This window comes from Mesoplodon bidens (genome assembly GCF_964165515.1).
Source record: "Mesoplodon bidens genome assembly, chromosome: 11".
NCBI classification, from domain to species: Eukaryota; Metazoa; Chordata; class Mammalia; order Artiodactyla; family Ziphiidae; genus Mesoplodon; species Mesoplodon bidens.
The window spans coordinates 64,712,456-64,729,390 of NC_138167.1; the positions used below are offsets into that span (position 1 = coordinate 64,712,456).

The 16,935-nt window shown below is 45.5% G+C and overlaps 1 protein-coding gene across 2 annotated transcripts in view; it reads right to left on the reverse strand.

Moving 5' to 3' along the window:
* Nucleotides 1-3,718: 3,718 nt before the first annotated feature.
* Nucleotides 3,719-16,935, reverse strand: part of XRCC6 (X-ray repair cross complementing 6) — a 29,610-nt gene continuing 16,393 nt past the window's right edge. For both annotated transcript variants that reach the window (XM_081249733.1, XM_081249732.1), the window contains 5 exons: nucleotides 16,073-16,234; nucleotides 13,352-13,481; nucleotides 12,071-12,171; nucleotides 8,126-8,239; nucleotides 3,719-4,178 (listed from right to left, as the gene is read on the reverse strand). In XM_081249733.1, the coding sequence (XP_081105859.1) occupies nucleotides 3,982-4,178; nucleotides 8,126-8,239; nucleotides 12,071-12,171; nucleotides 13,352-13,481; nucleotides 16,073-16,234 (704 nt within the window). In that variant the 3' untranslated portion in view covers nucleotides 3,719-3,981. The remainder of the gene's footprint in view (nucleotides 4,179-8,125; nucleotides 8,240-12,070; nucleotides 12,172-13,351; nucleotides 13,482-16,072; nucleotides 16,235-16,935) is intronic.

The following is a 16,935-nucleotide window of genomic DNA, read 5'->3' on the forward strand; positions in this document are numbered from 1 at the left end:
CCTTATTGGGGTTTCTTTGGCAAAGGCAAGGCAGGGCAGAGTAAACATCTTAGGATTGGCTAGTTTGAACAATTCTGGTGGGCTTTGGGCTATAAGGGTGGTCTCTAGTTGCCTGGTACCCTGCCCTGATAATTTAAGGCAAGGGCAATACTGGCTTGGTGTGTGACGTAGATAAAGGAGGTGCTTGGCTTGCATGAGAGGTATGCTCCCAAGTAAGTTTTTTTTTTTTTTTTTTTTTTTTGCGGTAGGCGGGCCTCTAACTGTTGTGGCCTCTCCCCTTGCGGAGCACAGGCTCCGGACGCACAGGCTCAGCGGCCATGGCTCACGGGCCTAGCCGCTCTGCGGCATGTGGGATCTTCCCAGACCGGGGCACGAACCCGTGTCCCCTGCATCGGCAGGCGGACTCTCAACCACTGCGCCACCAGGGAAGCCCTGCGCCACCAGGGAAGCCCCCAAGTAAGTTTTTAACTGTCTTTAGTAACTAGCTAGCCCTGGGAGGAGCAGTCTCTCCAACCATTTGTAAGGCCCCCCAGCTTATGTCAAAACATAAAATACAGAAAATAAAAAATGTGATTAATACAGCCTCCCTGCAAGTGGATCCTCCAGCCTCAGTCAAGCTCTCAGATGACAGCAGCCCTGGGCAACATCTTGAATGCAGCCTCATGACTGGCTTCAAGCCAGAACCACCCAGCCTCTTCTTTCCCAGATTCCTTATCTACAAAAATGGTGAGAGAGAATATGTGGTTATTGTTGTTTTCAAGCCAACAGTTTTGGGGGTAATTTGTTACACAGCAATAGACAACTAAGGTTGGGAGGTAGATGATGAAAAGCTGAGGCGGTCTTGTCAAAACAGCAGCAATAAATATGACCATGTCAAAATTGCTCTGGTGACAAAGAACGCCGGAAGTGCTAGCAGGGCCCACAGGTGAGAGGGTCCCAGCTGCTTGAGTGCCCAGAAGTAAACTGTGGGTAGGACTGGCTTTCATATATGAGGCAGTCAGTTACAATGAAGATTACACATTCAGGGATAGTTTGGGCTCAAACCAGAAAGGCTGGATACTCATCATAGCTCCTGGTCGAGAATAACAGGTGTGTGCTTTCCCTCCAAAACGGATTTGAGGTTGGAATTTCTGTTTGAGGGGGAGGGAGAGGAAGTGGATGACTAATCTCTCCCAGATTTCATGGTCCTGCTTCACTTTTCTTCTAATTTTTTAATAAGACATTAAATCTAAACATTACAGGACTTCCCTGGTGGCACAGTGGTTAAGAATCTGCCTGCCAATGCAGGAGACATGGGTTTGAGCCCTGGTCTGGGAAGATCCCACATGCTGCGGAGCAACTAAGCCTGTGCACCACAACTACTGAGCCTGTGCTCTAGAGCCCATGAGCCACAACTACTGAGCCCGTGAGCCACAACTACTGAGCCTGCGTGCCGCAACTGTTGAAGCCCGTGTACCCAGAGCCTGTGCTCCACAACGAGAAGCCACTGCAATGAGAAGCCTGCACACCACAATGAAAAGTAGCCCCTGCTTGCTGCAACTAGAGAAAGCCCTCGTGCAGTAACGAAGACCCAACGCAGCCAAAAAATAAAAAATTAAAAAACAAAACGGGACAAAAAAACCTAAACATTACAGGGACATCCCTGGTGGCACAGTGGTTAAGACTCCACGCTCCCAGTGCAGGGGACTGGGGTTTGATCCCTGGTCAGGGAACTAGATCCCACATGCATGCCACAACTAAGAGTTCGCATGCCACAACTAAGGTGCCGGTGAGCTGCAACTAAGGAGCCCCCGAGCTGCAACTAAGACCCAGCGCAACCAAATAAATATTTTTAAAAAATTACAGATGTTCCCTCTGCATTCAGCCAGGAGGCATATGCACCTATGCATACATGCTTGTTTGCTGCAGTTTTGGCCAAACATACGTCCGTGCTCTCCAGCTCTTGCCCCGCCCCCGCCGCTGGCCACTCAGAGGCGGACGCACCTCCCTGCCCTTCCCTACCCGCGCGGCTCCTAGCCGCCAGGTCTGCGGCGCGCATGCGCAGGCCGTTTCGTCCAATCATTGGCCGCGCGTCACCAGCACCTGCAGGAGCGAAGCGTGTTTGCAGCCAGAGAAGTTAGAAGGATAAGAGTTAGTGCCTATTGAGCACCGTGCCCATTTACGTGTTTTCTCATTTATTTTCCCTATTCCACGTTATTATTCTTATTATAAATATGATGAAACTGAGGCTTGAAAATGCCAGGTAAATTGCCGGTGGTCACTTGTACGTATGTGATGGAGCCAAGATGCAAATTTACTAAATCTGACTTGTGAGCTTACAAAAGCCCAACCAGATTATGTCTGGACATGATGTTTCTCTCCTAGGGAGCTCAAGAGCAGAGAAGGCAAGCATCATTAATTTACAGAGAAACTGAGATCACACAGTTGCTCTTTATCACAGACCTCGGTGGTTATTTTTCTAACATTCACATTACTGGTGCTTTGTTGGACCCTTGAACTCTTTCCTTCTCTCCATTTTGTAAATAGGAGAACAGAAGAGAAGGAGCCTAGACTTAGGTAAGGTCCTGCAGGAGAAGCCTGGGACTCACTAGGTTTCCTCCTCACTAGCCAAGAAATCCAGGCTTGAAAACAAAGGCCCAGCAGTGGTACTCATTCTTACCCTCCTACTTATGGTGACTAGCCTGATTCTAATCTACCTTTGTGGTATTAGTAACCCTCTCTAGAACCCAGAGTTTCCAAGCATGCTTCATTTAACGGGGATGGTCTTATTTCTCAACAACAAGAATGAATACGTACTGTACTAAATGGTTTTGCATTATTTTGCTGTATCCTCAAAGGCATCTTTTCTAATTGAAGAATTATTTTCCCTCTCCCCCAGATAAGGAAAGAAATCCAAACAAGAATATAACATCTCCTTTCCAAACAAAAACAAGCAAAAAGAAGTTTAAAAAAAAACTTACAAAAATCAGAGCAAAGAATCCAAAACTGAAAAATCTCTTCCAAGAGTAATCTGACCCCTCCAACACTCACCTCATGAGATGCTCGTTCTAGTTTTGAAAGACACAGGACCTACAAGCCATCCTCAGAGGATAAAAACCCTTCCATCTCCTTCCTTCTCTCAGGCTAATTCTTCAAAAGCCATAGCTGCAGAAAGAGCAGGAAAGGGGCAGGGAGGATAGAGAGATGGGAAGGGGAAGAAAACAAAGAGAGACACTCTCCTCCTCTTCCTCTTTTCCTGACACTAGGACCCTTCCTTTTTCCCTTCTCCCATCGAACCTCTCCGTATCTTCTTGAACTTCCTACAGCACCCCTGAAAATAACAGGAATACTCATTTCACTTACACTGCAACCCAAACTCTCAGGGCAACAGAAAATGTGTATCTCTTCTTCATATACTTGAATGTCACATTAAGAAAATACAACATGAGGGGGGGTTGCTATTTACTCATGAAGCAAGTGGTACCAGAATTAGAAATGTTGCCTCGTTATTACTTCTGAAATCTGATCTTTAGATCTTCATATGACACATTTAAAGGAAAACAGGTGGGAGGACAGAGGATCAGAATATAACCTTACTAGGGCTTGTCATTCCTAAACTATGTTCCCCAGTCCTTAACTGTCACACTCTTCCCTACCCTCATTGATATTTATTTTATTTCCATTGTGACGAAATGCGTTCCCAGTGGGAGAGAAAATTAAGCTAACAGCCAATGGCATCTTTGGATGCAAAGCAGACACATCTTTATGTGTGAACAATATATAGTACAAAGTTAGGGCTCTTTATTCAGGCAGTAGAGTAAGGCACAGCAAAGTGAGATGGCAACGCTGTCTCCATGATAACAGAAAGTCTTGTAAACAAAGTCCTTGGCTTCTGTCAGCCAGACTCTTCCTGGCTCAGGAGAAACATGTTTTAACTTGATAAAAACAAAACCAAGCCACCTGGCTGCAATGTGGAAGGGTAACTGGCTGTATGGTCTCTGGTCAGGCCCTCTGGAAGTGCTTGGTGAGCGCATCCAGCAGCTCCTGCTTCTTCATCCCACTCTTCAGCCCATACACCCTGCAGGCTTCCTTCAGTGTGGGCACAGTGAGCTTACCCAGTGTGCCCTTGCTGACGTGGGCCTTCAGATCCTCTTCAGATAACTCCACCTTGGGCCTTTTGCTTCCAGAATTTTCATCACCTGGGGAAACAGGTCAGGTGGGAGTGATTGGAAATGCTACCAGGGGGATCCCAGCTATACTGCATGGGGGCCCTCATATGATCTGGGCTGCAGTTAACCATTTTCCATAAAGCTGTGATGCCTACCTAGAACACCATGGGGAAGACAGGTGTCTTGATAAGGCAGCTTCAGTTAAACACAAAAAAACGTATCACGTCTAGGAGGGAGTTAAAAGTAGTGAGTCCTATCAGTTTACCCGAAACTGCTGATCACACTGGGTGAGCAAGTCATTCCTTCCTTCCTTTCTTCATTCGAAAAGCATTTATACTTTCAAACTATACTACAAAGCTACAGTGATCAAAATAGTATGATATTGGCCCCAAAACAAGACACATAGGTCTCTTCAATAAATGGTGTTGGGAAAACTGGACAGCTACGTGCAAAAGAATCAAACTTTCTCAGACCATATTTTAAAAAAACCTCAAAATAGGGCTTCCCTGGTGGCGCAGTGGTTGAAAGTCCACCTGCCAATGCAGGGGATACAGGTTCGTGTCCTGGTCTGGGAAGATCCCACGTGCCGCGGAGCAGCTGGGCCCGTGAGCCATGGCCACTGAGCCTGCGCGTCCAGAGCCTGTGCTCAGCAACGGGAGAGGCCACAACAGTGAGAGGCCCGTGTACTGCAAAAAAAACAAAACAAAACAAAACAAAAAAACCTCAAAATAGATTAAAGATTTTTTTAAAGACTAAAAAATAGATTAAAGATTAAATGTAAGACCTGAAACCATAAAACTTCTAGACAAAAACACAGGCAGTATGCACTTTGACACTAGTCTTAATATTTTTTTGGATATGTCTCCTCAGGCAAAGGAAACAAAAGCAAAAATAAACAAATGGGACTATATCAAACTAAAATGCTTTCACACAGCAAAGGAAACTATCAACAAAACAAAAAGGTTGCCTACTGAATGGAAGAAGATATTTGCAAATGATATATCAGACAAGAGATTAATATCTGAAACATGCAAAGAACTCATACAACTCAACATCAAAAAAACAAACAACCCAATTGAAAATGGGCAGAGGACCTGAAAGGTCATTTTTCCAAAGAAGACAATACAGATGGCCAACAGGCACATGAAAAGATGCTCAACATCACTCATCATCAGGGAAATGCAAATCAAAACTACAGTGAGATATCCTTACACCTGTCAGAATGGCTATTATCAAAAAGACAACAAATAACAAGAGTGGAGAAAAGGGAACCCTCATGTACCATTGGTGGTAATGTAAATTGGTTAATGGAAAATAGTATGGAGATTCCTCAAAAATTAAAAACAAAACTACCATACAAGCCAGCAATTCCACTTCTGGATATTTATTTGAAGAAATACAAAACACTAATTAAAAAGATACATGCACCCCTATGTTCACTGCAGCATTATTTACAACAGCCAAGATATGGATGCAACCTAAGTGCCCATAAATAGATGAATGGATAAAGAAAATGTGGTACACATATATGCAATGGAATATTAGCCATAAGAAATAATTAAATCTTGCTATTTATGACAACATGGATGGGCCTAGAGTGCATTATACTAAGCGAAATAAGTCAGACAGAGAATGGCAAAAACTATATGATTTCACTTATATGTGGAATCTACAAAACAAAACAAATGAAAAAACATAACCAAACAGAAACAGAGTCATAGATACAGAGAACAAACAGGTGGTTGCCAGGGTGGGCTGGGAGGAGGAGAGAAATAGGTGAGGGAGATTAAGAAGTATAAGCTTTTTTCGGTTACAAAATAAATGAGTCACAGGAATGAAATGTAAACTGTGGGGAATATAGTTAATAATTATGTAACATCTTTGTTTGGTGACACATGACAACTAGACTTATCGTAGTGATCATTTTGAAATGTATAGCAATATTGAATCACTATGCTATGTACCAGAAACTAACATTGTGTTGGAGGTCAATAATACTTCACAAACAAACAAACAAACAAACTCATAGAAAAAGAGATCAGGTTTGTGGTTACCAGAAGTGGGGAGTAGGGGCAAGGAGAACTGGATGAAGGCAGTCAAAAGGTACAAACTTCCACTTACAGAATAAAGAAGTACTAGGGATGGAATGTACAACGTAATAAAGATAATGAACACTGCTGTATGTTACATATGAAAATTGTTAGGAGAGTAATTCCTAAGAGTTCTCATCACAAGGAAAAAAATTTTTTTTTCTATTTCTTTAATGTTATATCTACATGAGATGCTGGATGTTCACTAAACCTACTGTGGTCATCTTTTCATGATATATATGAGTCAAATCATTACATTGTAGGGACTTCCCTGGTGGTGCAGTGGTTAAGAATCCGCCTGCCAATGCAGGGGACATGAGTTCAATCCCTGGTCCAGGAAGATCCCACATGCCACGGAGCAACTAAGCCCATGCACCACAACGATTGAGCCCACATGCCACAACTACTGAAGCCCCCGTGCCTAGAGTCTGTGCTCCACAACAAGAGAAGCCACCGCAATGAGAAGCCCGTGCACAGCAATGAAAACTAGCCCCTGCTCACCGCAACTAGAGAAAGCCCGCGCAGCAACGAAGACCCAATGAAGCCAAAAATGAAAAAAATATATAAATTTATTTTTAAGAAAACCATTATGTTGTACACCTTATACAATGGTGTATGTCAACTATATATCAATAAAACTGGAAACAAAACAAAACAAAAAGCATTTACAGAGCACCTTGTCAGTGCCAAGGCACCATGCTAGGCGGTAAGAACATGCAGGCTGAGTGAGATAAACAAATACATAAATCACACTCACGCAGGTGTGAAAAGTTATGACAGCACACAGGGCACTGGAGGAATCACTTCTGATGCAAAAGGGAGAAAGCGTAATGACCACAAACCTAACCTCTCATAGCTCCACTTCCTCATGGGTCTCAGGGGCAAGCAAGGCCCAAATTTGGCTTTACTTAAGCAAAGAGAGGCAAAAGGATTACAACCTAAGACAGAATTATTCCCGAATGCTGACGAATTCACAATGTGCTGTCCTGAAAAATGTGAGAGTCGCAGTAAAGACATTTTGTTTGGGTCTAGCAGTAAGAAAAAGGACAGTCTAGTAGGAAAAATGGTTAAAGCCCCAAACTGGGAGCTCACAGAAAAAAAAAAAGTCCAGTAAAACTACATCTTACTCATAACTGAAGAACTGCAAATCAAAACGGGATACATTTTCCCTCTATTATTTATTTGTGAATATATAATTTTTAAAGTATATAAAGTCTACAGTTGGTGAGAGTGTAGGGAAACACACCAATCCCTTCTTGGATAGGGTATAAAGTGTATCACTTTTTCAGAGGCAAACTGGCAATTCTTATCAGAATTTAAATGTCTACACCTTGACCCAGCAATTCCACTGCTAAGAATTTATGCTGTGTAACTGCTCACACCAGTAGGCAATGGTGGTTCCTGTTCACTGCAGTATATCTATCCATCAGTAAAGGTCTGGTTGGATAAATTGTGTATATCTATCCAATGAAGTACTCTGTAGCCTTATTTTTTTTAAGTAGGTAGATATGTGAATGTAGATATAAATACCTGCCCAACATATACAGCTGAGTAACAAAATAAACTAGAAAACAATGTGAATATTGTTTCATTTGTGCTGAAATATGTTGTGTTTGTAAATATGTAGGTTTGTATAGCAATTTCTGAAAGGACATTATCCTCTGTGATAGGACTATAAAGGCAACTTTAAAAAATAACCCACTGGGAATTCCCTGGCGGTCCAGTGGTTAGGACTCCACAAGTTCACTGCTGAGGGCCTGGGTTCGATCCCTGGTCAGTGAACTAAGATCCTGCAAGCCGCACGCGTGGCCAAAAAAACAAACAAAGCAAAACAAAACCAAAAAGACCCCCCCAAAACCCACTGAACATCCACACCCAGCTCCTTACCTTGTTTTCGCTTGGGAACTTTTTCCTCAGGATTGTAACCTGGTGGGTAGACAAGTTCCTTAAACTCATCCACCAGGGAGCCCAGTCTTTTGTCCATTACTTCAACCTTGGGCACTAGAAAATAAAAACACAAGAAGAGTGGCCTGTGAAGTCACAAGCCCTGGCTTCCTGTCCAGTCCAACTCTACTGGGACCAGAGGAGAAAATACTTAATTGCTGAGATGGGGGAGGGTCCACAAGGCAGCTGAGCTGGCCATGAATACATTTGCTCGAAGTCTAACATTTACCAAGTAGCTTTTAACAATTGTACTTAATGAGCACTTCTGACAACCAGGCACTCTCCTAAATGCTTTAAACTTATTATTTTTATTTAATCCTCCTGACAATCTCTGGGGTAGGTAAACCTGTCTTCCCGTTTTACAGAGGTGGAAATCAGAGACGTTAAATGACTTTCCTGAAGTCAAACAGCTGGGAAGCGGTAGAGTTGAGAACCGGGCTAGACCCTGTGGATTCAAACAAGAGTCTGTACCCTCAGGGCTTACAGTCCACGGGCATAAGGAGGTGGTAAAAAAACCAATGCAATAGAGCTGCACAGTGCCATGAAGAAAGGGACCGTACAGGGCACGCCGGAACACAGGAGGGGTCAGGAAGGACACTGTGCAGCACAGTCTCGCAAGCTGAGTGTCCTTCCTCAGGCAGATACTAGTCTAAGCAGAAGGCACAGGGGTGAGAGACAGCCAGTGACACACAGCTTGCAGGCAGGGTGTGAGATGGGCAGGACCAGCAAGGAGGCTAGAAAGACAAGCATGGCGAGGTCATGGAAGCCTCGAATGCCTGCCCAGGAATTAGGCCTTATCCTAAAAGCAGTGGGGAAACTTTGAAGGTCTATGAGCAGGGGAGCGACGTGGTCAGATGGATGTTTTAGATCACCCTGCCTGCCAGCTGTGTAGAGGATGAACTGACGGAAGGTGAGACAGAAGGCTGAAGCAGTGTGTGTGAGTGGGGTGGCCCGGGGCTGCGGGGTGGCAACGGGACTGGAACTTGAGAAGTGACAGCACTGGCAGGACTTATGGATGGAATAAGAGGTGTGGGGGTGGGCGGGGGAGGAGGTGAGTGGTTGGGATGGCAGGAACATCCCCCAAGGCAAATGCAATAGGCAAAGGAAGCTCTGGGGGAAAGGTAATATTTTTATTTCCTTTCTTACAACTGTAGAGCTTGTAGAGCTTTTGCTGAGAGCTGGGTCACATCAAGGGCAAGCGTGATGAGATGAATGTCTCATCTCCTCATGTGACCACGTGTGCAGAGTACAGAGGGGAGCTCCTGCCCTGTGGTGTACGTACCTACAAGACGGCAGAACGTCACCGTCAAACTGCACTCCCGCCGTGTCAGAAGCCCCATGTTCCAGGTTACAGGAATCTCTACTAGAGCTTTGGTTCTCAACCTGGGGACTTTGTGTGTGTGTGTGTGTGTGGGATGTGGGCCTCTCACTGTTGTGGCCTCTCCCGTTGGCAGAGCACAGGCTCCGGACGTGCAGGCTCAGCGGCCATAGCTCACGGGCCCAGCCGCTCCACGGCATGTGGGATCTTCCCGGACCGGGGCACGAACCCGCGTCCCCTGCATCGGCAGGCGGACTCTTAACCACTGCGCCACCAGGGGAGCCCAACCTGGGGACTTTTAAAGAGTACTGATGCCCAGGAGATTCTTATTTAATTGGTCTGGGGTGAGGCCTCAAGAGCCAGATTTTTTTTTAAGTCCCCCAGATGATTCTGCTGTATAGCCAAAGTTGGAACCAATGTGCTAGAGGCGGTGCCATGTCTCAGAATCACAGGGAAGGCTTGTTAAAACACATGTTGCTGGGGGCTTCCCTGGTGGTCCAGTGGTTAAGACTCTGAGCTTCCAATACAGAGGGCACGGGTTCGACCCCTGGTCGGGGAGTTAAGATCTCACATGCCATGCGGCATGGCCAAATACAATAAAATAAAACACACGTTGCTGGGCCTCAACCTGAGTTTCAGATTCAGTCAGCTTGGGGTAGGACTCAAAATTTGCATTTCTGACAAGTTCCCAGGAGATGCCAGTGCTGCTGGTCCAGGGGCCACACTTAGAACCACTGATGTAGCCTGATGAGGCCATGCAGGGAGAAGTGAGAGGACAGAGAAAGATGGCGCCCAGGATCACCCAGCACACTTCCATGTTAGAGGAGAAAAAAGGGAAGCAGGTCCGGCAAAGAAGTCTTAGGGTCTCCACAGGCATAGGAGAAAAACCAAAACAGTATGGTGTGACAAAGCCAAAAGAAGAAAGAAAACAATTTTGAGTCCTTGATAAGTTATTTATTAAAAGAAAGCCTTATCACTGTGTCACAGAGAAGCAGACACATTTGATTAGAAGTGAGCGAGGGATGTGAAAGAACAAAGAGTCAAAGGGGTCACATGTTTGAGCAGTAGGATACCCAGGGCCTTCAGTAGATGTCACCTGGGCAGCTGGAAGCTTTGGCCAGAGCTTAGAGGAAAGGACAGGGCTGGAGATACAGGTTTGGGGGTTGTGGACATGAGGTCATACTTGAGGCTATTGGAGTGGATAACATAACCAACAGAAAGGAGAGAAGAAAGGGCTAAAGACAGGAACCTGAGACATTTAGCTTACAGGAAACACCGCAGCAGCCAACATTGTTTTTGAAAAATAGAAGTAGCAAGAGAAAACAAGACTTTCTCCCAAAAAGTATAGGGCCAGACGAGAGAATGCAAGAGGCTGAGGCGCTAGTGAGGAAGCAGAGCACACGGCTGTGGAATAAAGGAGGACAACTGTGTTCTGAGCACCTTCCCGAGTGTCAACACCTTGTAAGGACAGATCATCATCCCCATTTTACCAATAAGGAAACTGGGCTTCAATGAGATTAAGTATTGTTCCAAGGCCACACAATTAAATAAGTGCCAGAGAGCTGGGATTCAAATCTACCTACATCGGGTGTTTCCAAAGTCTGTGTCCCTAGCCATCTTGCTAGAGACTAGGCAATTTACTTCCTGATCTGCCTAAAGGCCATAAAGGAAGAGATGGGCTGCCTCACTCAAGGGTCCTTCTTCTGCCAGGCCCAGCTGACAGTCACCACCATGACACACGTCCAACAACTCATGCTTTTAATGCTGGCGCTAGCATGAAAGAGATCAATAATAACTGGGAAGCTAAGCAGGCCGAACTAACAGTTCTGATCTTTTCAACCTCTGTCAAGAGTCTTTATTAAATCCAATCTGTTTTCCAGTAGGTATTTACTTACATCGCTAAACTTCACACATCCTCTTATGAAGTACATGAGAGAACCACAATCCAGAAAGGGACCAGCAGGGAGCTCAGAGCACCTCAGCCTGGGAGGCCAGGCAAATGTCCTCCATGCTGGGTAACGAGGTCCATTTCCTCAGGGCAGAGCACGCCGTCTGATGGAGCAGCAGTAAGGTAAGCGTAGTGGTTCAGAGCAAGGGCTCTGGGCCAGACTCACTGGATTCTGCACCAACAGCCACCACTTACTACTTAGTGCCTTGGGCAAATCACTCCCTTCCCTGCAAACTAGGGACAGTAACAGAACCTATCTCATAGTCATGCAGAATAAATGAGTCAACACACAGGACAACAAGGCCTGGCACACAGTTAAGCACTCAATAAATGTTGCAGATTGTTGTTTTTAATTTTTACCAACACGTAGTCATGGATGGTCTACGTCAGAGGCAGGTCTCAGAAGCCTGGCACATCCTCCTCCTCTTACTGCAGAATCGGCCAAACCCATTCCCAGGCAATCTAAGCTGGTCTAGGAAATCTCTCAGGCAGAGATGATCTGGACCACAGGTTGTGTACTTAGAGGGTGCTAGGAAATGCATCCAAATTACTGGTCCAGAGTAAAATCAACACGAAAGCTTCCCATGAAAAGAACTTTTCAACTCAGTCACGGCCTCCTTACATGTCAGATCCACGGCTTGTTCAGGCTCCATCAAATCCAAAGCCAAGGCCTCCATGTTCCTAAAGTGCTGCTGCAGCACTGGGTTCTCAAAGCTGTCACTTCTGTTAAAACATTAACAGTGACATGAATAAGTTAAAAAATAAAAATTTAAACATTTTAAAAATAAAATAATAAAGTTAAAAACCCAACTGAGACAGTGCAGGCCCAAGGTCAGCTGAGAAATACACCCCAGGTAAAACAGTTGGGAATCTTATCTCTTGAATCAACTACTCTCTTTCCAACTTTCACTTTATTGTCCGATGCTAGGGATCCAAAAGCAAATTTTAAAGCAAAACAATACCTGCCCACCTGTCTGTCACTGGAAGCTGTGGACAGAGACAGAAACAGAGGAGGCAGGGCCAGAGGAGGTAAGTACAGAGAAAACATAACAGAGGGATGGTGGGAGGTGGGGAGACAATGAAACTGAGTATTCTTTCTTCCCACACTCGGTAGAACATGAAAGTAAAAACAGAAAGAATCTAGAGGCATACAGTCCTAGACTTGAATCCTGGCTCCAGTTCCTTCTAGCTGGGTGAGTCTGGGCAAGCTGCCTCACTCCTCTAAGCCTCAGTTTCTTTACCTGTAAAATGGGCACCAAAACTTTCAGGGTTCTCATGAAGAATAAATGAGATACTGTTGGAGTGGTATCTAGAACAGTGCACGGCACATGGTAGAACCTTAACAATGCTTCCATTTGCCCAACAAAGGACTACACCAGGAGGTTTCCTTTGGAGAAAGAAGGTCACTTTGCCCACAGGTAGGAAGAGTTAGGGAAGTAGCCCAGAGACAAAAGACGAAATGTGAAAAAAATTATGTTTGGTGTCACCTTATACAGGTTCTGGGAGATGGTCTATGTGCATTATATAATCATTTTTTCAACCCCATGACAATTTACACTGGATTTACTTGCTTTTACTCACCGTGTGACAACAAACAATCAAGGAGAAGGCCAACCAAGAATCTTCTCCTTACTGCTGCTTTGCAGAGCTTGTTCAACTAACTAACCTGGCTTTCTAAGCACAACACAGCAGGTCAACCAGCTGTAAACCCTTAGCACAATTCCAGAGCCTTCAATAAAAGAACTTCCACTCTCCCTATAGCTTCTAAAGACTAATTATCTATCAGTAAATGAAAAAGAATAAAATCACATTCTCTCGGTTTATGCTTAACTCACATCTCCAGTACAACCTTCAACTCAGGAGGCAGTTCCAGAAGAAAGCCTGTGAATGACCCATCACTCACCTGTACTTGAAGCGGAGCTTCTGAACAATAGCCTTCATCTTGTCTACCTGCTCTGGGTTTGCCATGACTTTTTCAGTAAAGGGCACCTTCCGTTTGTCATCAGCATAGGGCAAGAAGATGAGCTGGAAGCCTGAAGAAGAAAGAAAGAAAGACATGTTTTCGGAGATTTGACTCAATGAAAGGTTTCAGTCACCGAGCTATCGTTTTACTTCCTTTTTTAAAAAACTTAATTTATTTCATTTTTGGCTGCGTTGGGTCTTAGTTGAGGCAAGCGGGATCTCTGTTGCAGCGCGGCAGGCTTCTCTCTCATTGTGGCGCACGGGCTCAGTAGTTGCGGCACGCAGGCTCAGTTGCTCCGCGGCAGGTGGGATCTATAGTTCCCGGACCAGGGCTTGAACCAGTGTCCCCTTCATCGGCAGGCAGATTCTTAATCGCTGCGCCACCAGGGAAGTCTCCTGAGCTGTCGTTTTTTCTCAGCTCCAATTCACCCTTCTGCGTGCTGTGCTGCTGGAGCTGGGACCCTGCAAATCCCATTTCTCCTTTACCAGCTGATTCCCATTAGCATCTGCCTAGCAGACTCCCTTTGGAATCTCCAGAGGGGGACCTGAAAGGAGTGTTCCTTCTCAGGTACTTCCTGTTCCTGCCAGTGTCGCCCCAGCCAGCTTCCAGCCGCCAGCTTTTTCCATACACCCAGAACCAGGTAGACAGTGCCCCTCCCTGGAGGGCTACATCCAACTCTGTCGGCCCCTCCTCCGAGCTTCAACCTCTCCCCTTTGCTCCCCAGTCCCCACCATGTGCTAGAAGAGAAGAGGTAACAGTTACCAGCCTGACCCTGTCCAGTTGCTGACGGGTTCTAGAAAGACTGAAAAATCTACAGACTGGAACCCACTGTTGCTGCCAGGTGAAGAGCCCTTGCTGGCAATGCCAACAGCACTGAGCAAGAGGAAGTCTCTTAGCTCTCCACGGCCCTAATGTCTCCCTCTAGCGCCCACTATTGACAGAGCCTCCCCGAGAGCCCGCTGGCAAAGGAGAAATGGGGCTTGGAGAGCCTCTGCTTCATCAGCACAGAGCTGAGAGACAAAGCGTCGAACTGACATAAAAGGTGTTCCTGAGCATTCAGATGACCAGGATTGGAAATATAACACATTCAAAGACTTACTTTATAATTTTTATTAGCATGGCTAAAGAGGAAGGATGGGACTCCCTGGTGGCGCAGTGGTTAAGAATCAGCCTGCCAATGCAGGGGACATGGGTTCGAGCCCTGGTCCGGGAAGATCCCACATGCCGCGGAGCAACTAAGCCCGTGCGCCACAACTACTGAGCCTGCGCTCTAGAGCTCGTGCGCCACAACTACTGAAGCACGCGTGCCTAGAGCCCGTGCTCTGCAACAAGAGAAGCCACCGCAGTGAGAAGCCCATGTACCGCAACGAAGAGTAGCCCCCGCTCACCGCAACTAGAGAAAGCCCATGCGCAGCAACAAAGACCCAACACAGCCATAAATAAATAAATATTTTTTAAAAAGAAGGATGACTAGTAGTCATCCTTCTACTAGTAGTTGGCTGATGGTAGTCATCTGTTGGCTGCTTTGTGCTAGGCACTTATATGTTTATTAACTTATTTCAAATGTGAAGTGACCTTGAGAGAAAGGTGTTCCAGAATTCTCATCTTTGAAGATAAGGAATATAAACAGGAAGGCTAAATTATTTGCCCAATGTGGCCAGCTAACAGGTGGCAGAGAAGGGTCTAAAACAAAAGAAAGTGAGCTTTCAGACACATAAGTATAAGACAAAGTCAAGTGTGACTTCAAAACCCACGGTTATGGGACTTCCCTGGCGTTGCAGTGGATAGGACTCCGCACTCCCAATGCAGGGGGTCTGGGTTCCATCTCTGGTCAGGGAACTAGATCCCACATGCATGCTGCAACTAAGAGTTCGCATGCCGCAACTAAGGAGCAGGTGAGGCGCAACTAAGGCGCCCTGAAGCCACAACTAAGAAGCCCTGGAGCCACAACTAAGGAGCCCTAGAGCTACAACAAAGGAGCCCGCCTGCTGCAACTAAGACTCAGTGCAACCAAATAAATAAATAAATATTAAAAAAAAAAAAAAGGGCTTCCCTGGTGGCGCAGTGGTTGAGTCCACCTGCCAATGCAGGGGACATGGGTTCATGCCCCGGTCTGGGAAGATCCCACATGCCGCGGAGCAGCTAGGCCCGTGAGCCATGGCTGTTGAGCCTGCGCGTCCAGAGCCTGTGCTCCGCAAGGGGAGAGGTCGCAACAGTGAGAGGCCCATATACTGCAAAAAACAAAACAAAACAAAAAAAACCCCACAATCATTCCATGATACCTCACTGCTTTGGTGTCCACAAGAGATAAACCAACCATTAAATATTACAAGGGTACCAAACAATGGTTTTTAGTAAAGAACGTGTCAGCAGTGAGACCCCATGAACTTATGCCAGTAACCTTCAAACAGTCCCTATGAAGTCAATTCTCAACCCTGGCTGCAGAGCTGCCTTGTACAGTTGTACATGCTGTGCACTGCACAACCATATTTGACAGCCTTACCTGGCTGTTCATCAAATTCACCTGTGCAATCTTATAAACACACATTTCCCAGGCCCGACTCCTGGAGACTCGGGTTCAGCAGGTCTGAGTTGGTATCCCAGGAATGACTCCAAGGCTAAGCAAGGTTCAGAAGCACTGAAATTATCTCCTTCACATACCTGGGGGAGTCACCTGAATTTTCTGGTCATCCAGCTCCTCTTCCTGTGGCATCAAGGCCACAAAACAAGGGGGCATATTCTGGCGGGGTGTGTATCTGCACACTGCCATGACCTCCTTCTCCAGACACTTGGTGAGTAGAGCACTGAACAGGGTTGAGCTCCCTGGAAAACAAACATCCCGGGGGTCTGTATCCTAAAGATGTCTCCTCCTTTCTTAGCCCATGTTATAAACCTACAGTTTCTCTTCCATTTTCTTAAAAGCGTTTATGATACTTTGATAGGTCAGGGGTGATGGACCCAGAGGTGAGGGTAAAGTGAGGGTAGCAGAGGCACAGAAAGGAAGAGAAAGGAAAGGGCACCTCAAATACTCCATTTAGGGGTGTGAATTATTACTGTCAGTTCACTTTTACTATCATTAGGCTAATGACATAAGCCCTAGTTGCAGATGAAAACCAGTCAGGTCAGATCCGGGAGGTTCATTAGCTATAGCACAGAGGAACATAGGTCTGGACAGCACAAATAAACCCAATGGCCAAGTTCATATCATCTTTAATTGCAACACTAGGGAAGGAGCCAGGTTTATTTTTTTGTTTTTCCCGAACTCTTTATCTGATGCCTCAAAGAAAGAATTTCATAGCAACTAAGTTTTAAATATGCTAATTCTATATCCCCTCCTGGATATTCACAATGCTATCAGTATATTATAGTTCCTAAAGAAATCTCTTTAACCTTGTTTAGTCCTACGTTTCCAAAATTTATTTGAGCATGAAACACTTTCAAAATACCCAGTAACACATCCTATATAGTTTCCAGCAGCAGCCATTTAGGAATGCTGCTCAGTAAATTGCCTTCTGCGTTGCTTA